A 25,815-nucleotide genomic window follows, 5' to 3' on the forward strand; every position below is an offset into this window, starting at 1 on the left:
TTAAGTAGTTTTAAATAAAATAATGAGACACTTATCTGAACTCCCTGGGTATCTGACAAAAACTTAAAACACAATTTTTTAAAAAAAGAAAAACAGCAACCCCATAGCATACAACACCACTAAGTATCCACAATAAACCAAATTAACACAAAAATAAAAACTCTACATTTTCCCTAAACATTGCCTCCAACAATATTTGCATCTTCACTAAATAATCAGTTTCCCTGAAAATCTCAGCCATAATGGTTAAGACAGAATGCTAGTTATTAAAATCTGAAATTTAAGACAAAACCAATCAATCAGTGTTACATTAACATTTAGGACAGTTATCTTTATAGTTGTAATATTAAACTACAGAGCTTCCTATATGCTTGAGTGTTTTAATAAAAAGAATTTTTTTAAAAAGTTTTATTAACTTAAGCCTTCTGACACACTCATTGGAGCTTTTATGCAAAACTAGCGAAGCATCCAAAATAAAGCAGTTATCCACCAAACTAGTTTCTTATTTCCATAGCATAAAAAAAATTGTAGGGAATTTTTCTGCTTGAGCAAGTCAAGGTCCAGAACAGAGCAGCTACAGAGCTACGTGAGCTGCTACCATTTGGCGCTAAGCAGGTCTCTGAACCTTGACTGCTCAAGTAAAAGGAACTCTACAGTGTGCAACTATCATACTATCCATGTAAGAACCCGGGCAGATAGAAAAATTAGTTCTACATAATTCTGGAACAGAATTCTTGAATTTTTTAACAGAAAAACTGATCTAAAAGCAACACGAAGGAAAAGTTTTTGATATGCGCCACACCTTCGGAGATGGAAGAGTGCCTCCCAGTGCTTCTCAGTCATGTTTTTAATTTGCTGCATTTCATCTACGACTAGGTACTTCCATCGCATTTTCATGAAGGCATGGTTGCCTTTAAACAGTTGCTTGTACGAAGTGATACATACATTAAAGCTGTTGGGTTCCATCCATTCCTACAAAAACCAAAATAAATTATGATCCATACAGACAATCTCCAACAGTTAATACTAGTAGGACAGAAAAGTAAGGGCAGAATTCCAGTGATTATGATTGCATGCTATCCACTGTACAGCTATTAAAAAAATGCATCCCAAATGATTTATAAGCTAATCCTGGTCTTCAAACTACAGTCGGGGTCCAGAAGTGAGTAAGGGTGCTGTACGTATTGTTCAATACTTAGAACACCCTGTTGCTTCACTTGCATTTTCAAAGAGACTTTTGGGTAAGAAGTGCTTGGTAAATGCAAGAAGCCCACATTACATTATTTCATTGTTCACTTTGTGTTATATCTCAACAAGAACAAGCTGCATAAATCTGTGTACCTAAACAGTGATCTAGTCTCATCACTAAAAATAAACCCTGCAAAACAGAATACCTGTCTCTTTGCTCTAAGTTCTCTTTGGCTGCCAAAGTACAGAAGAATTTTCAATCCAGGGCACCAACGTTTCAATTCAAGCTCCCACTTCAGTATGTTACAACTTCGTACAACAACAAGATGAGGACCCCAATTACCTACAGGAGGAAAAATACAGCAGAGGACAAAACAGACATGGGATAAATATTGAAAACTCATTTTCTCCCTTCTGCTTTTAAAGTTAAGAACTGTACGTACTGAATTCATTGTGTGAGCCAATACTAATGTCAATACAGGACTACTATAAGATCAACTGCTAACTAGTCTGAGAGAATACAAAACTGTAATTCAAGGTTGCAGTTCTGTAACGGCAATTGTCTATCAATGGTTGAGTCTCAGAAGTGAATTGAGTCATTTGTTCATTACACAATATTGATTTTTTAAAAAAATACTGTTAAACTGGAGATTTTTAAAAAATTTGGCCCCCAAAATCCAAGGCAGGGGAATGGCAGATTGAGCAGTGGGCTGTCAACTACTAAAACTGTCCACTTAAAACACGAAGGCACCTGAGTGTCATATTCCAATATAAACAGGTTTTTACTAAAATAATTGTCCTTGCCCATATGCTACCAAAGTCTGATTTGAACCCACAGAATCAAAGAGATGATGATGTAAGACTGAATCTCTGTTTCTCTCTCTCTCTCACATTTTGTCCAGAGTACATTAATTTGTCAGCTTCTGCTACTAGCTTCTGATGTTGCTGGCAGCTGGCTCCTATCCCCTCCTCATCCCACTTACCAACAGCAGCAAATCTAATCTAATACCTGAGCCACCTTCAGGGTATCTGAATAGTGCGTTTTGCTGCCACAACACTTGTGTGCTGCTTATACAGTTCTGCCCCCGATGAACCCAACAGGTTTTCACTGGGACGTGTCAGTACTTCTTAAAACAAAAACCCCCAGATTGTAACTGAAACCCCAGACTGCAGCTACATTAGAAATGACTCATGCAGATCTGAGGAACGTGGTCAGCACATGTCAGATGCAGTCTTTGGGAAGTTAGCATCCTTTTCGGTTTGTAGGTAATATGTATTAAAGTGCAGATAATAGTTTGCAGCTCTGCAGCACCTTTAATCAGGCATCAGAAGAGCTTTATAAATACCTCACCCTTCACCGCTTCTGGAGATAAATACTACCTCTCGCAAACCACAGCAAACAAAGACACAGAGATTTTAGAGGAAGCCAGGAAACAACAATCCCTTATATAACATAATGCAGCTTATTATCAAACACCGATGAGTATTTTGAGTATCTTGACCATTTTTCTTAACCAGAAGGAGATAGTTTAAGAGTGCTTGAGAACAGCACTTCTAGTAGTTACTCAAGAAGTGACTAAAACTGCCAGCTTTTTGCCAATATTCTTAAAAGGAATCACCACAATTGTAGGCAGAGTTTCAAGAAATGTGCAGGACAGCTGTAAACAGGCAAAATAGTGATTTATAATGGTAGTGCTGGTATACCTTAAATTAAAGTTGCATGAAACAGCAGAATTAGCTTACCTTCATTACTAGCCAGGTGTGCAAAAAAGGCAATGACTTGCACAGTTTTGCCAAGCCCAGCCTCATCTGCCAGAATACCATTGAGATTCTTTTTATATAGCTTCGCTAACCAGTCCAGCCCAATCTTCTGATACTCTCTGAGAGTGCCATACAATAAAGATGGAGTATTATATTTTACCTGTGCCAAAAGAATATATGCATTTATGTTGCTGCTTTTGATCAAAGGTTAGAGTATGATTAAGTTCAAGGAAGCAAGTAAACAAACATTGCCTTCTATAACTCCACAATTATGACGATATTTTACTATTAATTGATTATTAAAAAAATAAAATATTTTAAAAATGGTGCAAAATTTCTTGAGGAAATAGCAACACTGCTTGCTTTCTACTTCTAGCATTCCTTTTAGAAGATCCTGACCCACTCATAATTAATCAAGCCTCACAACACTCTCTATGAAGTTGTGCTATACACTTTTACAGATGGAGAAACTGAGTAATGAGGAATTAAGTGAACTGCCTAAGCCCAAGATCCAGTCATTGGAAGAATGGGGAATGGAATCCCAGTACTTTCAATTCCTATTCCCCTCATTAAGTCAGGGTGCAAGGCTGCATCCAATATTATGCTGGCTAAAAGGCAAACAACAAAAGACATTCCTTTATGTAGTATTTCCAGTTTTAAAGCTACACTTTTAAAAAATAATCTTTATGCACAAACACACGATGTAATGGAAAATGAGAAGCTTTACCGCCGTCAAGATACGAGCACTCCCTTTAGGTAACAGTGCTTCCGCAGCTGCAGCAACTTCTGTTATGTCTTTTGTGTGTTTCTTTGCAGCATTTGTTCTCTCTACACCCTTATGCTGATCAATGCTGAGAAGTGAATCGATAAGTACCACTTCCTTCTGAAGGCTTTCTTGGTCTCCTATATGGTCTTCCAATTCTACATAAGATGCAAGTTGATGGTTATTTTACACACAGACATAAAACATCAGACGTAAGTTACTAAATTGTTTTCACTGTTTCTATTATCTTCTGTTTAGCCAAGCTAAAATGAAAATCAAGTTAAGTGCAGCACCATGTTCTGAATGCTCACATTACCTAGTTTGTAGGGGCCATTGGCACAGAAATACATTTTTACACTCCCTCTAAGAAATCCTCTGGCATTTCCCAATTTTCTAAAACTGAACCCAGAATGCATAATTCTGTGACCAATGATAGCTGTGACACATAATATCTAGGACACATCACGATAAGAAAAGTAACCACTCTGCATGCAACCGTATATACTTCATTTATAGGCTTTTCTATGGCTACCCTCACTATAGTTTCTGACCATCTTCAGATGTTACTGGATTTATCCACACAACACTCCTGTTAGGTAGGTTAGGAAGTATTATCCTCACTTTACACATTGGGAACTAATAAACAGAGATTAAATGCTTTGTGCAAGATCATACAGAAAATATTTTGCAGTGCCGGGAATATAACACACAGTTCCCAAGCACCTTTCCAGATCTTTAACCACAAGACAATTCCACCTTTCATACAATCCCATAGACACCAGTACTGTACTTTTTATTAATTTCAGATGTGATTTACTTTATATTTGTTCTCCTATAGCATGAACCATCTTGATAAGATGAGCCCAATGAACAATCAGTTTCTTCTAACAAAAATAAAATAAAAATAAATTTACCTTCTTCACTGGTGTCCTCTTTGCAGTCAGGCTTTGGCTGGGGCCAGTGAAAATTCTCTGAAAATGCACCTTCATACATCTTTACTAAGTCATCCAAAGGCAATTCAGCTGAAGGTTATTGAAGAACAAATACAAGGATATTAATACTAAAAACCAGCAGTTATCAATAACATTACTTTTTAATGACCAAGGATGCTTTGATATACGTTGTAATCCACACAGTACTCAATTCAGAAATTGACTTTAAAGATCATTAACACATGGAAGCAAAGCTACGTTTTTAAAGTCAGTTGGCTCAACCCAGTAGGTTCTTACCACAATGCAAACCCACTATCTAATATGACAATCAGTTACTGCTTAGGAGAATCACAGCACTAAAACAGCAGGCTTGTTAGATATCAAAACTGAAGGACGCTGGCAATCTCTGTGGGGTATTTTGCACAGCAGCAACATGCACCTGCCTCTGACCAGTTTTACAAAAGGGAGGAGGTTACTGGCATAGCATTCTCTGGAAAGGCCCCTTCCCCTCTGATGCTTAGCTTGTCAAGATCTGAAATAGACCAAATCTGCTGGCCTTCCAGCCTTGCTGCAAAGCCATTCTGGTTGAGCAGGCACTGGTGAAGAGCCAAGGCACCTGAGGCTGGTGGGATTTCTATCTAATGGGAAAGTGCTGTGTAGGGTTTTAAGCAGCATTGCTCACATGACCAGTGATCATGGTAGTTGGGAAGAAGGAGAAGTGCTGCCATGTTAGTCAATTTTTAATTTGCATCTCCAATGCTCTTGTGTTTTCAGTGTATATCAAGGGCACTTGGAGATTTGGATGGGACCCTTTTAGTGTAGAGTTTGTATAGGAGCAACATCTAAATAAAAACATTTATACAAACTCTTTTCCAAACCAAATTACTTAAGAATTAGGTAATCATTATACATACCACTCCATAAACACTAACATTCATCACAGTCCACTATTAAAAACAACAAAAAACACACACAGGAATACAAACTATACATGGTTTGAAAGTTGAATGGATTCAGAAAAACAAACACTCATTTGACAGTTACCATATTTGCAAATATAGTAACTACTATACATTTTCACATTTTACTCCAAACCCCACCAATACGTAGCAAACTTGTGTCCACAGGCAATCCACATACCTACCTTCTTTGGCTAAGTTAGAAAGTTCAGCTTGATGGTTTATATTTCCTTCTTTAGCCTCCTGCTCTTCAATTGTCTCCTCTTCATCTTCAACTATCACCGAAACACACATTTATAAAGGCAGCTTAGTTAAACAAGTATAAAAAAAACAGAGTATGACTGTATACATAATAGATCTGCCAGTTTAAGCCTGCTTTGGAGATTGTTCCCAAGTCAAAGGCACTGGATATCACAGTGGAGTTGAGCAAGAGAGAAAGGTCATTAAGGTAGCCTCGTCTCAGTGTAATTGCTGAACTTTGGACAGTGGTAGATTGTAGCATCTCCATTACTTCGTATCTGTGATCTAGTGAGGAGTACAGGTTCTTAAGATCTCACCAGCTCAAGAAGCTATGCAAGTCACTATTTAGGTATCTCTGAATCTCACTATAACCGGATATCACTGAGAACCTTAGCAGGATTCCAAAAAGGATTAGATATTTATATGAACAACAAGAATATCCAAAATTACAATAATATTTTCTTTTTAACAAAAGAGGTTTGGAAGGGATAGAATCCTTCATGCTTCAGGGCATAAGTCAATCTTGAACTTTTGAGTGTTAGTAGGAAACTTTCCCTGGGGCCAGGTTATCCCACAACTGCTAATTGCAGGAGTTTTTCCTCTGAAGCAGTTTGTATGCTGTCAAACAGGATATTAAACTAGATGAACCACTAGTCTGATCCTGTATAGCAATCCCCCTGAAAAAGCAGTGTAAAAAACAAGTAAGGAGGTTGGGGAGAAGTGAGAAAGAGGAGGAGGAGGAGGAGAAAATTATAATCAGATATACTGACCCACAAGAGAAGATTTTCTTCCACTCCCTAGTTCTAGCAATACCAGCATCCATGCTTCTAAAAAAAGTCTCTTTATTAATATTATTTTGTTCTTAAAGTGAAAACTATAGCTCAATTCAGTTGGTAATTCCACAAAAAAGGAGCAGACGATGGAAGAAGCCAATACCACAAAATGTTTATTCATCTCTTTCCTTGGGCATTTAGGGAAGGATTGGGTATAATAGGTAACAATAGTAAAGTCTTGGTAATAAAACGTCACTGAAGCACCTTCCCTCACTCTGCTATTTAATCTTTGCCGAGAAGTGGATAAGGTTGGCAATTATGTGGCGAAAATGCAGGGTATCTGGATCACAAGATTGAAAATCAGTGTTCAGTTTTTAAATATATAAAATACATACCCACACTTCCAAAGACAAATGCATCAAGCATTGTAGACAGAATTTTAAAAAGTGACTAACCTTCCTCATCAGTCAAGGATGTGCTTGCCTTTCTTTTCCTTCCAAATGACAGCGAACCCTAGCATTAAATAATTTAAATGTTCAAACCCATGGAATATAAAGCCAATACATAAACAAGACTTATAGGACAAGAGGAAGCTAAATCTCCATCCAGCTAATCCTTAAATCTAACTATCCATACCAATATTTGTATAATAAGTTGACCAAAGTCAATCAGAGGCATCGACATGAGTTGAATTCCACTGATGTCAATGGGACTGTATGCAGATATAAAGGTCGCTGCAGAGATCACTTTGTAGGATCAGAGCCTATATGTGTGACTGGGAAAATAATATACCCTTTAAAAAAGTCCAAACATCTTTTTCATCCCTAAACACTAGAATGGCCACTTTGAAGCCCTTATAGGTTCCTGGATAAACATTAACTCTCTTTTCAAAAGGTATTATATTATCAATCTCAGACACACAAAAAATTCAGAACATTCAAATGTCAAAGGTTTATGGTTCCTAACAACTAGGGTGACCAGACAGAAAGTGTGAAAAATCAGGACAGGACAGGTGTTATAGGTGCCTATATAAGACAAAGCTTCAAATATTGGGACTGTCCCTATAAAATTAGGACATCTGGTCACCCTACTAACAACATACTGTGTTTTCCCCCCTGCACACAATGATGAATCGTTTAAGGCCAAAAACTCAGCATTAAACTTCCATAAATCTGTTTAGTGTCAGTTTGCGTGTTAGTCTAAAAGAGCTAATGTCAGTTTGTGTGTTTATTTGAAACAGACAAAAAAATTAAATATTTCATAAGAAGCAGTAAAATTTAGAATAAATCTGAGACTCTAAGTAACAAGTAAAAAAGAGACTTACCACCTCACTTTCTTTTTCCAATGAAATGTCTTCTGCAGGTTTTGTATCTTTCCCTGGAAAATTATTACAGACATCCAACAGACACTTCAGTAACTTTGTGTTTCTTATGTTAACATTTAATTGCATCCATGAGAAAAACCATCAAGATAAGTAAAGTCTAACAGTAAAACATAATAAATACCATGATTCACAATTTGGATTTCTACTGTCAAAAAGATGAGACCCCATACTTGAGTAAGTGGATGCAAATATGTAAAAACCGTAGGGTGGCCCATGAATTTATACTCCAGTTTTAATAAACTGAAACACAATTACCTTTATTTGAACTTTTCCTTAAATTCAATGCTTTTTTCCTTTTCTCTTGAAATTCAATTTGCAGTTTTATTTCAACAACCTAATATATAAAATTGCAACAAAAATGTGATTAGAGCCTCTAACAAGACTTTAAAACAATCTGGCAGTCACAAATAATTTTTTTTTTTTTTAAGGAAGTGGACAGTTTACCTGTTCAATATTTGACCAGAAGTATTCGATTTCTCTAGCAATTGAGGCAGCAATACGCCTTAACTTGTTTTGTTCCTCTTTTCTGGCTCTCTCTTCATTAAGTTTCTTTTCCTCATGGTAGCGAGCCACAGTTCTCACCATCTAATAAAAAACATTAGATTCTGAATGAGGTTTCCTCAAAATATACATCAGAACATTTCTTAAAATTAGATTTTTTACCCATCAACTAGATGTTAACTGTAGCATAGTTTCAGTGCACCTATGGTGTAATTAATCTTCAATATTTCTATAATCTTTCTTTGTCAGAAAAGTAACTGGTATGAAATGAAAAAAAAAAAGACAGAAAAGTCTACTAGATTATGGTCTTATTTACATTAAGGCTACTTTACTAATGCAAAACTAAGTCCTAAGGTTATTGGAATAATTTATAAGATGTATTTTAGAATTTCCTTGTGAAATAAAAAGAAAAGGAGTACTTGTGGCACCTTAGAGACTAACAAATTTATTTGAGCATAAGTTTCGTGAGCTACAGTTCACTTCATCGGATGCATCTAGTGTCCTTTTTCTTTTGTAGAGAAGCAAAGTGTGTGTTGTGAATGGCTTATCTAGTTTTTGTAAAGTCCAGCCACAAGGAAGTTTGTGTGGAAGGTTGGTTATTTTATGAGAGTATCCAGTTTTGAGAGCTCATTCTTAATCTTTCCCTGTTTGCTGTATAGGATGCTGTAGCTCACGAAAGCTTATGCTCAAATAAATTTGTTAGTCTCTAACGTGCCACAAGAACTCCTTTTCTTTTTGCGGATACAGATTAACGCAGCTGCTACTCTGAAACTTGTGAAATAAGTATTTCAAATATAAACTAAAATAATTTAAAATTTTTGAACAACAAGGTAAGTGGTGCACTGCATTAGGATATCGCCTGTAAGGAGAAGGGATCTGAATTCACAACAATTTAAAATACAGAATAGGAAATGACATACTGAATTAAACCAGTGGTCCTTAATAATCCTACTTCTTGACCCCAGAAGAGGCCAGTACTAGATACTTCAAAGGAAGGTTTAAGAATCAACACAATAATAACCATGGAATAACATGCCCTGATGGGAAGTTTCTTCCTATCCCCAGGCACTGAGGTTATATCTAACACAGCAAAAAAAAACTCGCGGTTGGCTCGTGCCAGCCAACTCAGGATCACAGGGCTTGGGCTGTGGGGCTGTTTCACTGCCATGTAGACTTCTGCGGGTAGGAGGACCCCAAAGCTTGGGTTTTTCTTTGCTGTGTAGACACACACTTAGTGGTTGGTTTATGTACTGAGGTGTTAAGGATTACAGTCCTTTAAAAAGAGAAAAGAAAAAAATAGCACTTACCATATGGTCACAACTTTGGATGTTCTCTTCTACAGAAGTGTCTAATTCTTTGTTTTTGTTTTTTTTCCAAAACTTTTACTAAATGTTTCTACTCAACAATATCTTCTGGCAGCATGTTCTAAAGGCTAATGCATACTTTTAAAAAAATATATAACTAATACATTTCCGTATCAGTTTCAAATTTATCTTTCAGTAATCGACTATTCCCTTACTTTTGTATTATGAGTACAGATAAACAGTAGTACCTGATTTATCTACTCTGTACTATTTATTATTTTATATCCTTCATTCTGGATCCCTCTTATTAATCTCCTAACTAAATTAAAAGTTTTGTCAGTCTCCTCATACGGAAACCTCTTCATGCCTCATTTTCATTGCCTGTCTCTGAATTCCTTCAATTTCTGCTATATTTTTTACGAGATGGGTTGATCAGAACTGAACAAACTATTAACCACCCAACAGTATACATATATCTACTTGTAATAAAAGTGCTATATATTTATTTTTGGATTGGAGGGCGTGGCTGATGTGAGACACACGCACTATGGCCAAAATTTTCAAACTTGCCTAACGTTAGGATCCTAAATCCTTACTGATGCACCTAAATGAGCGGTCTGATTTTCAGAACTGCTGAGAATGCAGCAATTGCCGCTAAAGTCAATGGCAGATGCTAGGTGCTCAACACTTCCAAAAATCAGGCCAGTTATTTAGGTGAAATGCCAATACTTTACACTCCTGGCACTCCCTTCCATCTAAAAACATAAGGATTTTACTATAACTAGACAAAATACGTGTTTCAATAACATTGTTCCAAAGATGACTGACAGCAAGACCAGTTATTTCTCTTCAAAAACATATTTCAAAGTACCTTCTTAGCAGTAACCATCTTCCATCTTCTCTCTTGAGCAAAATCAGTTGCCATCCATTGCATTTCTTCTAGCAGATAATCCCAGTGAGATTTGGGTCTCGGGGCCTCCTGGAGTTTGGGCAATCGTCTCAGAGACCACAAGCCTTCCTTCCTCAGCTCTGCTATTCGTTGATGGATTTGATTTTCCTACAAAAAAAAAAACACAACAAAAAATCCCTCCACAAATATGTCATGTACAAATACATTTCAATGGCAGATGCCTCTGTCCAGCTGCAGCTATGATAGTAGCTGAATAAAAAAAAAAAAGTGTTATAAAGTCCCAATATCATAAACAAATTTCACATTTAAATTTAATGCTACACCATGGGAAACAAATCAAGTCTGCACATAGCACTGAAGTGCCAAAATTAACAGACTAAATGAGATTCAGTTGTAATAAGAATTACAATAGTTCAAACTGTATTCAACAAAGTGCCTTCGGTAACACAAGACAGACAGACACTTCATATGAAAGCACAGCAAACAACTTACAAGACCTATGAAAACTACACTGAACTATCCTTTTTTACTGAAATCAGAGCTTTACTATATAAGGAAAATATAATAAAGGATAAGACTACTTCACTACAAATCCTTCTTAGCTATTAGGAGAAACAAAATCTACAAGGATCCTGTTAAAGAGGCAGAATGACCTGGCTCAATTTTAGAAAAGTTATCTTACCACAACAGTACATCTTGAGTGATCAGGTGTGATCAATATTATGGAAATACAAAAAAGAAAAATGCATTTAGCAAAGAAGACTGATTTCACTAGCAGTTTTATCTCTAGCTTCTTTGGAACTGCATAAAATATAACCAAAAATGTGAGAAATAAAAATTGGAACTCTCCTGTGTATATTAACAGCTCAACAATGTAACCTTTCTTCACGTTAGCGGTCTTTAGGTTCCGAAAGAAAATTCTTACCAGTTTTACTTGCTCAGCAAGCTTGTCTTGAGAGCTATCCTGAGGTAACACCGCTGCATTCTGAGCTGGGCTCTGTGTTTTAGGTGCTGTAGTTACGGCTAAGCCTGGGGGTTTTGATGCAATAGGAGACAGTGACTTGTTAGTTGCTGGAGAAGTTCTGTTTGTCTGTACTGGATATGAAGAAAGCGGTGCTGTGCCTGAGAGAGCTGCTGGTGGAATAGAGGAGACAGGTGGCAATGAATTCGCCGTAAGACGCTGAGAAGTTTGGGCAGCATCTGCAGATGGTCGTGTCAGCGTCACAGTCTGCGGAGAGATAAGGAACTTTATAATCAAATATTACCTAATGCTGCATTACAGGAGAATATGTTAGCCAGCCAAATGCTGACCTAACTTTAATCCACTAGAAATACTACATTTAAAATGCTTTACAAATGCTTTACTGTTTTACTCAACAAGCTACATCTACATAAGTTTATTTTGTCTTGTAGAGTTTAAAAATTTCAGCCACTTAACATATTTCACATATTTATAAGAACAGACTGCTGTCATTCTCTCCCAGTTATTGCAACAAGAGTTGTTTTAGGAGTAAGCTTTTCACATTAGGCAAACATTAATATTTATATACCTGTTGCTGTATTGCAGCTTGCGGCTGGGACACTTGTGTTGGGGTCTGTCCTTGTATATGGAGTGCTGGCTGTACCTGCTGTTGAACTGGTGTTGGGAGCTGGCTATGTGGAGCAGAAGTGACGGGTACACTTTGGGGCTGGGTCTTCACCTGAATCTGGGGCTGTGCTGGAGACTCTACTATCTGTGGCTGTTGCTGTGAAAGCTGCAGTGCAGCTGGGAGAGACGTTATTGGGACGTTAGCAGGTTGCAGCCTCCCCGGCAGTTGAGGTGGAGGAGTGTGTAAACTTGCTGCATTCTGCACAGGAGGACCTTTGGATGGGTCATACTGTTGCTGGCTTTGTTTCTGTCCAGTGAGCTGTACTGCTTGAGGAGTAGGAGGCATTCCACCTGCAAAGCAAGAGGAAATCAGCACAGATGAATTTAAGTGTCAATGTTCTTTACCACTTTAACCAGAAAATGGTTAGACAGCGAACACATTTTGACTTGTTACTTACTTGGTGATAAGATACCATCACTTTGAAAATACCACATCACAATCACAAAAATAAATCATCATTACAGTAAACAATCTATCAAACAAAGGAATGCAGCTAGCAATTTTTGAATAAGAATCAATTACAATAAAATGCATTCTCTTTACTAAATTGTCTTCTGGATTTCCTAATTGTTTTTTCAACTATTTATGAGTTAGCGGGAGCTCAAAACTCATTGAATGTTATACACGGAGGATGCTGTACATTAACACACTTGGACAAAAAATGACCGTCAGCGAACTAACACCAGTAATGAAGTAAAACCAACATTTATCACACATATGGCAAAGTAGGAGCTACTTTTTTCACAAACCCTTGGTTTAGATCCAGAGCTCCTAAGCTAACCATTTTGCACCAGCACTTGTGACGTACTTCCATGCCCACATGCACCACTGGAGCCCATCACTCAGCTCCTTAAACAAACCAGGCATTGCATACCAAGAATTAATTTACAAGGAGAAGTCTATGGTGGAACTAGGATCTCAGAAGACTAGGAGCCGAAGTTTCTAGTCCCATCACTTTCATCTCCTTGTTAAATTAATTTGCAATTGGCATGTGGTGACAGTACCTTGTGCCGTTGGCATTAGCTGTTGTAGAGGAACTCCTGAAGCCACACCTGGATGCTGAAAAACCATCCCATGACGGCCCACTTCAATTCGTGGTCTCTTAGACGAATCTGTGATATTCAAATTCCATTTATGGCATGGTATAATGGAATGGGTTCAGTTTACAAAGCAAAAGTACTACACATGATTTTAACATCAGCTCAGAAAGCTACAACTCCACTACACATGTGTAGCATTCATGAGGAGTATGCTCCAAGGGCAGAGTTCCTTTATATTTCAAGGTGACCAACTTCACTTTCCCTCAGCCAAATGACAGACTTGTTGATATTTCTACACTTGCCAAATCCAGTCCCATTTGTTGTAAGTGGAACACACTGCACCATACCAGTCACAACGAATAGGCCAAAGGATCTAGCAATTGCCAGAGTGAGGCAAAGCTACATTTCAATAATTATGCAGTAGTGGGTCTTCTATATTCCTTCCAAATAAAATTAAATTGTTGAAGACAAACATACCTGCTGGAGTAAGTGCTTGCTGTCTCTTAAAAGCTTCAATTTCTATGGTATTCACAGTCCCCGTTACTGGAGTCCCTGTGTGCGTTTGCTATTAAAAAAACCAAAAATCATAAAAGTTCAGCTACCTCATCAGTTTCCCTTACAACAACACATGAAGTTACAGTTAATCCAAAGAACACCTACTTGTATTATTAGCGCTTCAAAATGATTGTATACTCTAAAAAGTAAGACTTGTTCAATATCTTCTGGCAATTTTTAAATACTCCTATAACAAAGCTATATAAAGTGACCCTGAGAGTCCTTCATTCAGCTTTCAAGTATAATTATGTTAACTAAAAAGAGGAAATCAGTTATGTGTGTTATAAATTTTGAGTTTCAAGGAAAGTGCTAATAAAACTAGGAAATGGGGTGGGAGAAGAAAATATACTTGGCCATTATTTTTCTGGGTTCCTTTTGCTATTAAGGATTTACATTTATACAAGACCTCTCTCCTCCTGCCATCTGCCTGACGCTGCAATGAAGTTACAACCAAGTGCATGTATCATCACACTGTTATTGCATTAAAAAAAAATAGTCATGTCAAAAATTGAATATTTTTACCTCACTACAGAATTAAATAGATGGCAAATCAGATTGGGAGACACAGCCCTTGCATAGTACTAGTATCAGTAACCAGTAAATATGGTAAAATATAATAAAGACTATTTATTTATTTTTTAAAAATTCAGTATGCAGGGCTAATTTAATTCTGTATGCCAAATATTTGGAAAGCATGTGAATGAAGTTAATTTGGATCTTGAAGAGAGTTTAAGCTTACCAAGAGGCCATCAACATTACTGTGGGCTTCAACAGAAGCTGGTGGTTGGCATGCCTCAGGATTGAGCTCCACAAGTCAGCTGTTTAACTTGGCCAAAAAATGGCTCAGAATCAAAATGTGGAATAAAAAAAATCTCAACCCAGATGTAAATTTCAGCTCCACTTCTCTGAATCCCAGACTTAAATTTATGTTATTATAGCTTGCTATTAGACATAAGCAGCTGACTACTAGAACGTAATGGTACAGCTAGTCAAATGGATATTGAAATTTTGAAGTAAAGCAGGTTGTCTGTATGATCATTTGCATGCTCTTTTGGCCCTCAGCTATTCCACAGCATTGCCGGTAAGGGCTTAAAGTCTAGGAGAGTTTATGGGTGCACAGTTCTTTTGTGCAAATTTCCAAACCAGATTATTAGGTCTTCACTTTTAGCAATCATGCTATCACCACATACTCTATTATGAGATTAACTATGCAAAAAATAAAGGTTACCCAAAGAAAGCTCTTAACAGCTTTTTCTTTTTTTCTTTTCTTTTTTTTTTTTTAAAAAAAGAGGAAATTATGCTAGTCGTTAAAAAGGAATTAATTTACCATTCTGTAGTTCTCTAAGTGCAACTGGCTGTTGAAAGTGGCAAAAACTATGCAAATGTATAGTAAGCACTTCCCAAAGGATTTATCACAACATATCATAACATACCTTTTGTATATCTAAATACATCTATACTGAAGACAGTAATTTCTCAAACGGTACATTTAGTCTATTCACAACTCCAATGCTCTCAGGGATTCCTCCTTTCTCCTTCCTCCCCTCTTTTTATAGAAAGCCATACCAATTTAAATAAAGCACAAGAAAGTAAACACAAAATGATATTGAAATAAATTGTAGGTGTCCAAAAATCTTCAGTGTCCTATTGTACAGTATAAACTAACACACACATCTTATATGCATAGCATCCCATTGTACTTAAGTACTGTAGTATGTATTCTGCTCAACCTCACACATGAGGACCCTGTCCAAGTCTAGGATTAACAGATAGACATTTATGACCACCAGTGGTATGTGTATGGTATTAAGATGTTCATCTGAGTTAAGAATTTTTAGGCAAGCACGGTGGACACTGCCCCAAACTATATGGCATATGCACTCATCCAATATGGTACTCAAATGATTAAGGATTAACTGTCTGCCTTCATTGTTTCCTTTTTAATTCACTACTTTTATTTACATTAACAAACGTAATAATGTTACGTCACGTTGGATATGAAAAACTTTCAAAGAAGTTTTAGTCTGAAGCAGACACCTGGCCCAAACAGTTAAGTTTGGCAAAGTATGATAAATTTAGATGTGTACAATATGACTGATTTCAAATAATGTGTTACAATAAACAATGCACACCTTCCATACAACCATAGAATTGCACAGAATTAATTAATATATCCAACTCAGACACTATTTGTACCAAATGTCTTTCTGAGCAACAACTTAAGCAACCCTTCTCCTCCAAAGCCCACTCTAAAACCCATTTATTTCACCTGACTTCTACTACTGCTCCTGGCTTCGATTTCCAGGTCTATTTGTTTCAGGTTTCTGGACTGACACTTAGTATATGAATGCCTCCAACTTATTTGCATTATTTTTACTGAATTTAGAACATAAGCTTTTGAGAGCAAACACTATGTTTTATATGAAATGCAACTGTACAACACTGGCACTAGAAAATAAATTGTTCTAAATCTTCTTAAAAATAATGAAAAGTTCTGGGTACTATATGGTTATCAGGCAGGATGTCCACCATAATAATTTTAACTTACTGTGCTTACAACACTCCAAATTCAATGACAGAACTGATCAAGATACCTACTATGTTTTATAAACAGCAACAGAGAGAGATGATGTAAGGATGTGAGGCGTACTATCGTTTTTCTGCTAAAAGCTTGGGAATAATCATATTACTCACAGCACTTTGTATATTTTTAGTGTGTCTGCTATTTTCATTTTGAAGTAACTTAGTTCCTATGGAAACTATGATGTCATTAGTATGGGCGGAGCTTACGGACATCCACAAGTGCTATACAAAGTCAACTGATACAATGTTTTCAAATGCATATATTTTAAATGGATTGAACAAAAGATGATATATGACTGACTTTCAAAAACTTTTGAAACCTATGTAATTACTGGCCACATTAAAAAGCATTGGAAACAAACACATCTTCGCTAAACAATTTAATTTTTTTTTAATTTACATAAAATTAATTATATTTGTGAATACAGACAATAATACTGTCTTGACTTAAAGCCCCAGGGCAATCTAGAATGAAGTTAGTGGGGTTGCACAAGTTGTAAGGTAAGGCAGGATATATAGCCCATCAGGTACATTTGCTGTTAAAGATCTTCCTCACCAAAATAGAAGTGCATAACATTTGAGCTGAAAGAGAATATTTCAACTACAGAATTAGGGCTTATCCTTTGTGGGCCAACAGCAAGAGGGTAACAGCCAGGTACACTGAAGTAGGTCTGAAATACCCAGTAGAAGGTAGTGATGTACACACAAGCTAGCCTGTGTTAAAAGTGCATCGCCACAGATCCATATAATTAGTTCTGTTTATAGATGTCATTCCTCTCTTTAGATACCTTCTTCAGTGTGCTCCCATCCAAAAACAAACTTCTGTCTAAAATGGGACCCTCTAAACACTTTTATTTCTTCTACCTGATACCCATGATAAATCTAGTGAAAGTGAGGTAAGTTGGAGTACTTATGATGACTCATTTTGAAGTTTTTCGGTAGAAAAATGCATCATACAATCTATATAGCAAGCAAGGAAAATCTAATACCTTCTGCAGGCATATACAAAAACCTTCAATCAATCAAGAAAAAAGAAAGAAATTGAGAAGAAATCCACAGTTACAATGCCACAGACAGAGAAATCCAAACTACTACTATGCAGAATGCACAAATGAACCAAATGCTTTAGGGAAACAAACGACAAACAAACCAAAGTGAAAAACATTCAAGCTGAAAGTTGATGAAATAAGCCAGCAACTTTGAGACAAGAAAGATTTAACTTTCCTCAACACCCAATAAACATTCATGCGTTTCAAGATTTGAAGTTATTTTTGGTTTTGTTTGTTTTAGATGACAACGGATGGGCTCTTGGGAAAATACGAATTCTGCTAAGAAATATCAAATCTGAATGAAGAAAAAAAAATCTGGGATGAGACTACATTTTAGAACCATTGAAAAGTACCTGAAACGGTTGCTGCTGGGATGAAAAAGCAGCAGAAACATTTGGAGGAAGCTGGGTTGCTATAGCAACAGGAGTACCAGTCTGCCCATCCTTTCCTGTCACAACCTTTACCTGAGAGAAAATATTTTGGGGAAAACAAAAAAACAAAAAAAAAGGGAGAATCATTTTCTTTTTAAAAGTTTTTAAAACTGATCAACACACTTGTTTTACACTGTACTGATGGTACCTCACTGAAGAGGGGATTATAACTAAATGACCATTAGTACAGTTTGGTTTGAATATAGACAATTTTTGAAGAGTTCTGTTTCATTTTTAATAGCAGAACAGAGTGAGAGAGGGACAGACTACCTCCAATGACTCTCACCACTGAAAAACTGTCTTAAATCCAGATTAAGTAACAGTGTGGGTTAAATTTAATTATCTCAGTTCCTAGTTGACAACAAATTAGCATGACAGACAGTCTGAACTCAAGAGAGCCCGAACATTTATTTAAGCAATGAGCATAGCCACCATTCTCTCTCCCCCATTAATTTCCAAAGTGATCAGCCCTTCCAGGCAAGGGATGAGGTGCATTGCTTTAGCAGAAAGTGATAAAGAGGGGGAGAAATAAAAGAGAGGAAGACCAAAAATACAAAGAAAGAAAACATACTCAAAAGGTGCCTTGATTTGCAAAAGCTATCTTAATTTGTTAGGTCAAACAAGTTTATTGGCACAGTTTGCAAAATCCTACAACAGTTAAAATGATTACAACTTTTATGAGCAATTAGCTGTTCACATATAGCATAAATATAACTGTCTGTATAAGTTAAACTGTGCCTTAGAACTAAAAAAAGAGTGAGCAAACTTGAACCCCAAAAGACAGAGGCAGATCCTCAGCTGGTGTGCACTGTCAATGCTCTAGTGACTTCAATGGATCTATGTCAATTTATCAGGTGAGGATGTGCCCCTGAATTTGTACAACAGACCTGGCCATTTCAGCTAGTGACAAATAAATAGACCAACAAGGACAGGCAAACAATTTGACAATAAATTTCAAACCACAAGGAATAATTCATGGACACCCATTGCTGATTTTAAAAAATAAATAAATAAGACATCCTGTTATCACAATTTAAGCTACTGTGTGCAGAAACCAATTATTTCTTCAAAATTATCAGTATCTGATCTTAGTCACAGTTTAATTTCTTCTCCCGTCAAACATACTAAATGCTACACATTATGCTACAACTTCTGACCCATCTGCAAATTCAAACTAAAGCTGGGGCCACTAGTAACCCTTTAGTTTAAAGGTTCATCAACTTTTCATTGAAGATATATGGAACTGTTATAGAAATGTCAAACATACTCAAGTCTTTTTGAATGGAATCCTTTTGCAAACTGGCAAATACATACCCTTCCCTATTTTGGATACATAATTTGAAAAACGGTATTTCAGAGTTTCAAGTGGTATCAATTCACTCATTGTGCCAAACATGACATCACAACTACTTGCTACACAACTGTCAGAGTCTGCTCAAGACAGGTTTTGCTCAGGCCACCAAAATGTACCGGGTAGAGGGGTACCGCAGGTCAGAATTAATATGCACTGATATAACTAATCAGGAAAAGTTGTGCATCATATTTGGTTACCATATTTGGTTCAAGTCACTTGCCATTACTAAGCATGGAATTCATTCAAAGAACTTTAATATTTTGTTTAATTAAAACAGGAAACTGTTTTTTTATGCACAAACTATAAATTCTTTGGACAAAAGCCAAGTTCCAAGTTAAGGTTGTTTTTCCATCTCATTATTTTTTTTAATGTAGGTATTACATGATGATAACTTATAAATTAAAATTACTCTAGGATACATAATAATTTTTTATAAGCTAACATGCTTCCAGCAACAATTCAAAACTTCTGTGGGCTTAGGATAGAGCTTAACTATTTTGTGTGGGGACTTGAATACTGACATGAACTTGGTCAGTGAGAAAACAAGTGTACTTTCCTTCAAAGCCCTAATTCTTTTCCCCTCTATTAAATTACCTCTGTTCTTAAAATACATGCTTCCAATTGTATGCTCAAACCAACCTTCAGTTTCAATCGTCACATAGCAAAATTACAATTCACTCAGAATCTTCATTAAAAAGTTTGCTCTATTACTTCAATCAGAAATAAAATTTAAAATATCTCTAAGGTATAATTTAAGGTAGAATCTAATACATTGGTATCCAATTGCCACAATTTAATTTAGTGTTTTATTCCAAACTATTAAACAATAGATTTCTTACCTCATCATTGATAACCTCAGATTGTTCTTCCTCTTCCTCCTCCTCAAGGTCCAAGTCATTTTGCCTCAGGTATGCTTGTAATGGAACACAGTGTTTCTTCTTAAAAGCTAAGAAGTCCATCATATTCCCTTGAAGATGTTGCAAGAAAAATAGTTCAATCAAATATTCCTTAAAAGTCTCCCTCAGAATCTCCATCTGTTTGTGGTGATGATCCAAACACTGCTTTCTCATCTGAGCAGCTTCTTGGGTGGCAGGCGGAATCTCCTCCAACTTTTTAGGTTGTTTTTTCACTCCTGTACTTACCGTAGGAGTAAGAGGAAGATTAGACAGACCCTGTGGTACAGTGGCTCGTGAAGGGCTCGTAGGAGGGGGTGGTGATGTCATTCCAAAAGCAGGTGGTCCTCCAACTCCAGCTATTAATCCACCAGAAGCCCTATCAAATCCTATGGGTCTGCTCAACTGCTGCCCTTGAAGTGCTTGCTGCTGCTGCATGAGCTGCCCTTGAATAATATTGCTGATCTGCGGTGGCAAGTTAGTCGTTGTAATATGACCGGGGCTAGTCAATGGTTGCATGTTTGCTCCACTAGCTACAGGACTTTGAGGTCCAAGATGATGAATGGTGCCACCAGTCTGTGAATGAGGTTGTGAAAGCCTGCGTTCTCGTACAGTTGCAGGTGCCCCAGAAGATGGAATTTGTACCTGTGCTGCAGTTCCTTGAGCAATTTGTGCAATTCCGGATCCTTCTTGATATACAAAGTGTCCACCATTTGAAGGGCTCAGACTGATCTGTCGCACAAGCAAACTAGCATCTACAAATCCTCTAGTAGGGCTCTGGCTGCACATACCCAAGCCAGAACCTGGAGTGCCTGCCCGAACATTTGGTAGTGACTGCACTGGTACAGGACTGGGTTGTGTAGGGCTTTGAGACTGAACCTGCTGGGGCAATGGTGAAGTAACTTGAATATACGATGGAGATCCATGCTCAAACCTCCTTTGCTGAGGGCTAAACTGAAAATTTGGTGATGTTGGATTTGGTATTGGCAAAGGGGTAAGTGTTATCTGTTGGTTTCCTGATGCTACCGGTCCAACATTCTGCAGTGTGATGTTCACATTCTGCCCAGTTACCGGACTTCTACTCATTATAAATTGCTGTATTTGGTAACTGGGGGACTGTGGTGCAGATGGGCTTGCAGAAGGAGCAAATGAAGTTGCAGGGGACTGCGGTAAGTTTGTCTGCTGCTCTTCTCCCTCACTACCTGTGAAGGATCTGGACCTCTGGAGCTGACGCTGAACATTCTGAGGACCGTTCCCATGGTGCATTTTCACCTTTTTGGTTTTTTAAAGTAAATTCTAAAGGAATACATAAAAACAGAAATTTAGTGACGCTAACTTTTTTGGGGTAACTGAATGTTAGAAGATAGACATTTGAGTAAGAATGTAGAAGTTTTTCTGCCTCAAAATTAGGAACACATTCTACTGTTAGAGTTAATTAAAACAATAACCTTCATGCAATCATTCAAAATATGATTGGTCTGAAACACAACCACCCCAACTATATTTACTATCTAAACCTCTGATACGCTTCTCTAACCGTCTAAGACATTCTGGAATAACCCACAGCAAGATGGTAGTACAAGGCATACGTTCCTCTTTTGACCAACCAAGCTGAGATGAAAGTTAAAAGGCCGCTTTCTTCTTCCAGTTGCTGTGGAAGATCCACAAGAAATGAAGGCTCCATTTTTTAAACATATGTAATTTGGCTCAACAACATTATCTAAAGTGAAAAATGTTCTGGTTTTCAAGTTATTTGGCATTCTAGTGTAGTACAATCTCACTGATGTGCACTGACAGGGAGACTGATTGCCAAAGACTGGGCACTGCAAATTAGCAGGAGAATCAAAAGAAAGCTAATATTTCAAAAAACCTACCTTGCTCATTTATTTTGAAAACTGCAGTTCCATTTCTAATACTTCACTGCATACAAATATGTTGGTCTATAGTGTGCCAAACCTCTTCACTCCCCCGTTTCTTGTCATGGTTGCTGGCTAGTTTAAATCTAAACTCCTAGGAACAAGGAGTTGTTATATTAATTTGTCTGTCAAACACTAATCATGCTTGGCAATCTACAAATGAGTGAAAATGCACAATCAACCCTTGATAATGAGACCTCATCAGCACACCCCGCTATTAACCTCCTGGCTGGAAAGCGGGAAGGGCGATTACCCTTTGAATTACGGGCTCGAGCGGTGCTCCCGTAACACGAATTACTTCAGGCAAGTGAATCCTGATTTCTCAGAACTCCCAGTTTTAACAGGTTGCAATGCGGCCCCACGCCCGGACGGAAACCGAGACCTGTCTGTAGAGACCGGCCCTGGATAGCCCCGAGACTGGCGGGGCAGGCGAGCGTTCACGTCCCCCCCGATCATCATCACACGGCTCGCCGCCACCAGCGCAAAGCGGGAGGATGCTGCTCAGCGGGGAGCCGTGGGGGCGGGGTGTGAATTCCCCTTTACACTTAACTCCTAACGGCCCCGGGAACCCGCCTCCCCGGTCGCCCGCGGCGGGGCAGGAGCAGAGACCAAGGCCCGCGCCGCAGCCTCCCGCCGCGGGTGGGACGGGTGCCCCGCAGCCCGGGCCCGGCCGCAGCCCCGGGCCTGCCCGGCTCCGCGGACGGAGCGGGGCGGAGGGGAGCCCGGCACCCTCCGCTCCGGCACCCCCGGCGGGGATCCACTTACCCCAGCAGCCGGGGCCGCACTTTCCCTTCCCTCCTCACAGGAAGCTGGGGGCCGTCACCCGGGGGGGGGGGGGAAACACATCCGCTACGGGCGCTGATAGGAGACAAACGGCGAATTCCGTTCCTGCACCGAGACTCCCGCACTGCGTATGCGCAGTGGCTCGAACCGAACAGCGGTAGCAGCAGGATTGCGCTAGGGGCAGCGGGCAGCGTAGCGGATGTGTCCGGCCCCCCAGCTTCCTGGGAGGAGGGAAGGGAAAGTGCGGCCCCGGCGCCTGGGGTAAGTGGGTCCCCGCCGGGGCTGCCGAGCTCCCCTGCACCCGTCCCACGCGAGGAGCGGGCCTTGGTCTGGGGATTCCCGGGGCCGTTTGAAAAATGGAGCCTACATTTCTCCTGGATCTTCCACAGCAAGTGGAAGGAGAAAGCGGCCTTTTAACTTTCATCTCAGCTTGGTGGGTCAAAAGAGGAACGTATGCCTTGTTCTACCATCTTGCTGTGGGTTATTCCAGAATGTCTTAGACGGCCAGAGAAGCGTATCAGAGGTTTAGATAGTAAATATAGTTGGGGTGGTTGTGTTTCAGACCAATCATATTTTGAATGATTGCATGAAGGTTATTGTTTTAATTAACTCTAACGGTAGAATGTGTTCCTAATTTTGAGGCAGAAAAACTTCTACATTCTTACTCAAATGTCTATCTTCTAACATTCAGTTACCCCAAAAAAGTTAGCGTCACTAAATTTCTGTTTTTATGTATTCCTTTAGAATTTACTTTAAAAAACCAAAAAGGTGAAAATGCACCATGGGAACGGTCCTCAGAATGTTCAGCGTCAGCTCCAGAGGTCCAGATCCTTCACAGGTAGTGAGGGAGAAGAGCAGCAGACAAACTTACCGCAGTCCCCTGCAACTTCATTTGCTCCTTCTGCAAGCCCATCTGCACCACAGTCCCCCAGTTACCAAATACAGCAATTTATAATGAGTAGAAGTCCGGTAACTGGGCAGAATGTGAACATCACACTGCAGAATGTTGGACCGGTAGCATCAGGAAACCAACAGATAACACTTACCCCTTTGCCAATACCAAATCCAACATCACCAAATTTTCAGTTTAGCCCTCAGCAAAGGAGGTTTGAGCATGGATCTCCATCGTATATTCAAGTTACTTCACCATTGCCCCAGCAGGTTCAGTCTCAAAGCCCTACACAACCCAGTCCTGTACCAGTGCAGTCACTACCAAATGTTCGGGCAGGCACTCCAGGTTCTGGCTTGGGTATGTGCAGCCAGAGCCCTACTAGAGGATTTGTAGATGCTAGTTTGCTTGTGCGACAGATCAGTCTGAGCCCTTCAAATGGTGGACACTTTGTATATCAAGAAGGATCCAGAATTGCACAAATTGCTCAAGGAACTACAGCACAGGTACAAATTCCATCTTCTGGGGCACCTGCAACTGTACGAGAACGCAGGCTTTCACAACCTCATTCACAGACTGGTGGCACCATTCATCATCTTGGACCTCAAAGTCCTGTAGCTAGTGGAGCAAACATGCAACCATTGACTAGCCCCGGTCATGTTACAACTACTAACTTGCCACCGCAGATCAGCAATATTATTCAAGGGCAGCTCATGCAGCAGCAGCAAGCACTTCAAGGGCAGCAGTTGAGCAGACCCATAGGATTTGATAGGGCTTCTGGTGGATTAATAGCTGGAGTTGGAGGACCCAACTCCACAGGCCCGCACCGCAGCTTCTCCCCGCGCATGGGATGGGTGCAGGGCGGAGGGGAGCCCAGCACCTCCCACTCTGGCACCCCCGGAGGGGACCCACTTACCCCAAGAGCTGGGGCCACACTTTCCATTCCCTCCTCATAGGAAGCTGGGGACTGTCACTGGGGATGGGGGAAAATACATCTCTTACGGGCGCTGATAGGAGACAAACCGCGAGTTCCGTTCCTGTACTGTGACTCCCTCACTGCGTATGCGCAATGGCTCAAACCAAACAGTGGGAGCAGCAGGATTGCGCTAGGGGTAGAGGGCAGGTCGCCCCATACGCGTGTCCTGTCTTTGGCATGCTAGGGAGGACAGCCAGGAACCAGGACCCTCATCCTTGCTAATCATATCACCCGCTCAGAGTGTTTGGAGTGAGAGAGCAGGGCAGGGACACAACACAGAGAGCAGTGGGGCAGGAGAGGATTCCCCTCAGGATGGAGCTCAGCATAGGGCACATTAGCAAGCCCTGGGAGATTTTCTACACAGACCCCATACCCACCCTCCAGAGGCATTTAAAGCAGGGCCACCCAAGCTGTGTGTTGGGAATGTCCACAGGGGGTCAGAGGGGAAAGAATCTTAACCCAGGCCACACACTTTGTTAACAGCGTACATAGGAACATGAGACATGCACAGAGGTGAAAGTTAGCTGGTACGGTCCAGTACGGCATACTGGCAAAAGCCAGTATGCCGCACCAGACCAGACCGGCTTCCCCGGTGGTGATTTAAAGGGCCCAGTGCTCCTGCCACTGCGGGGAGCCCCGGGCCCTTTAAATCACCTCCGGAGCTCCAGCAGCGGGGCTTTAAAGGGCCTGGGGCTCCCCGCAGTGGCAGGAGCACCGGGCTCTTTAAATCCCTGCCTGAGCCTGACTGCTGGAGCCCCAGGGCTCCGGCAGGGATTTAAAGGGCCCAGAGCTCTGCAGCAGCCGGAGCCCCAGGCCCTTAAATTTGCCCTGGGGCTCTCAGCCGCCTCTGCAGTCGGTAGCTCCGGGGTGATTTAAAGGCCCTGGGGCTCCCAGCCAGAGTCCCGGGGCCTTTAAATCACCTCTTCCAGTTGAGGCCATGCCCCCTTTAAGTTACTTTCACCCCCAGACACGCACAAAGAAA

At 39.6% G+C, this 25,815-nt stretch overlaps 2 protein-coding genes across 10 annotated transcripts in view; one reads left to right on the plus strand and one right to left on the minus strand.

Moving 5' to 3' along the window:
• Positions 1-23,013, minus strand: part of EP400 (E1A binding protein p400) — a 63,468-nt gene extending 40,455 nt beyond the window's left edge. For 4 of the 8 annotated variants that reach the window (XM_084649311.1, XM_084649314.1, XM_084649308.1 and 1 more), the window contains exons 1-19: positions 22,951-23,013; positions 22,144-22,279; positions 20,216-21,565; positions 17,945-18,055; positions 13,882-13,969; positions 13,369-13,476; positions 12,266-12,654; positions 11,641-11,943; positions 10,677-10,862; positions 8,445-8,585; positions 8,256-8,334; positions 7,941-7,993; positions 7,072-7,129; positions 5,789-5,878; positions 4,627-4,734; positions 3,677-3,870; positions 2,932-3,109; positions 1,395-1,531; positions 803-972 (exon numbers count right to left, since the gene is read on the minus strand). In XM_084649311.1, the coding sequence (XP_084505437.1) occupies positions 803-972; positions 1,395-1,531; positions 2,932-3,109; positions 3,677-3,870; positions 4,627-4,734; positions 5,789-5,878; positions 7,072-7,129; positions 7,941-7,993; positions 8,256-8,334; positions 8,445-8,585; positions 10,677-10,862; positions 11,641-11,943; positions 12,266-12,654; positions 13,369-13,476; positions 13,882-13,969; positions 17,945-18,055; positions 20,216-21,535 (3,713 nt within the window). In that variant the 5' untranslated portion in view covers positions 21,536-21,565; positions 22,144-22,279; positions 22,951-23,013. The remainder of the gene's footprint in view (positions 1-802; positions 973-1,394; positions 1,532-2,931; positions 3,110-3,676; positions 3,871-4,626; positions 4,735-5,788; positions 5,879-7,071; positions 7,130-7,940; positions 7,994-8,255; positions 8,335-8,444; positions 8,586-10,676; positions 10,863-11,640; positions 11,944-12,265; positions 12,655-13,368; positions 13,477-13,881; positions 13,970-17,944; positions 18,056-20,215; positions 21,566-22,143; positions 22,280-22,950) is intronic. The other 4 variants (XM_084649313.1, XM_084649312.1, XM_084649309.1 and 1 more) reach the window with 4 other exon arrangements.
• Positions 23,014-23,061: 48 nt separating this feature from the next.
• Positions 23,062-25,748, plus strand: LOC311531700 (putative EP400-like protein). Of its 2 annotated transcripts, none has more exons than XM_084649318.1 (2): positions 23,062-23,401; positions 23,713-25,748. In XM_084649318.1, exon 2 carries the CDS (start codon positions 23,743-23,745, stop codon positions 24,811-24,813), a length of 1,071 nt encoding a protein of 356 aa, XP_084505444.1. In that variant the 5' UTR covers positions 23,062-23,401; positions 23,713-23,742; the 3' UTR covers positions 24,814-25,748. The 2 variants fall into 2 exon arrangements, with proteins under 2 accessions (XP_084505444.1, XP_084505445.1); XM_084649319.1 differs by having other exon boundaries at positions 23,062-23,229.
• The last annotated feature ends 67 nt before the right edge of the window (positions 25,749-25,815 follow it).

The sequence above is a fragment of the Lepidochelys olivacea genome, assembly GCF_965140295.1.
Source record: "Lepidochelys olivacea isolate rLepOli2 genome assembly, chromosome: 15".
Taxonomy (NCBI): domain Eukaryota; kingdom Metazoa; phylum Chordata; order Testudines; family Cheloniidae; genus Lepidochelys; species Lepidochelys olivacea.

What these genes read in the sequence shown, in the direction of transcription:
- LOC311531700 (XM_084649318.1), top strand. Translation starts at nt 23,743, where the DNA reads ATGCACCATGGGAACGGTCCTCAGAATGTTCAGCGTCAGCTCCAGAGG.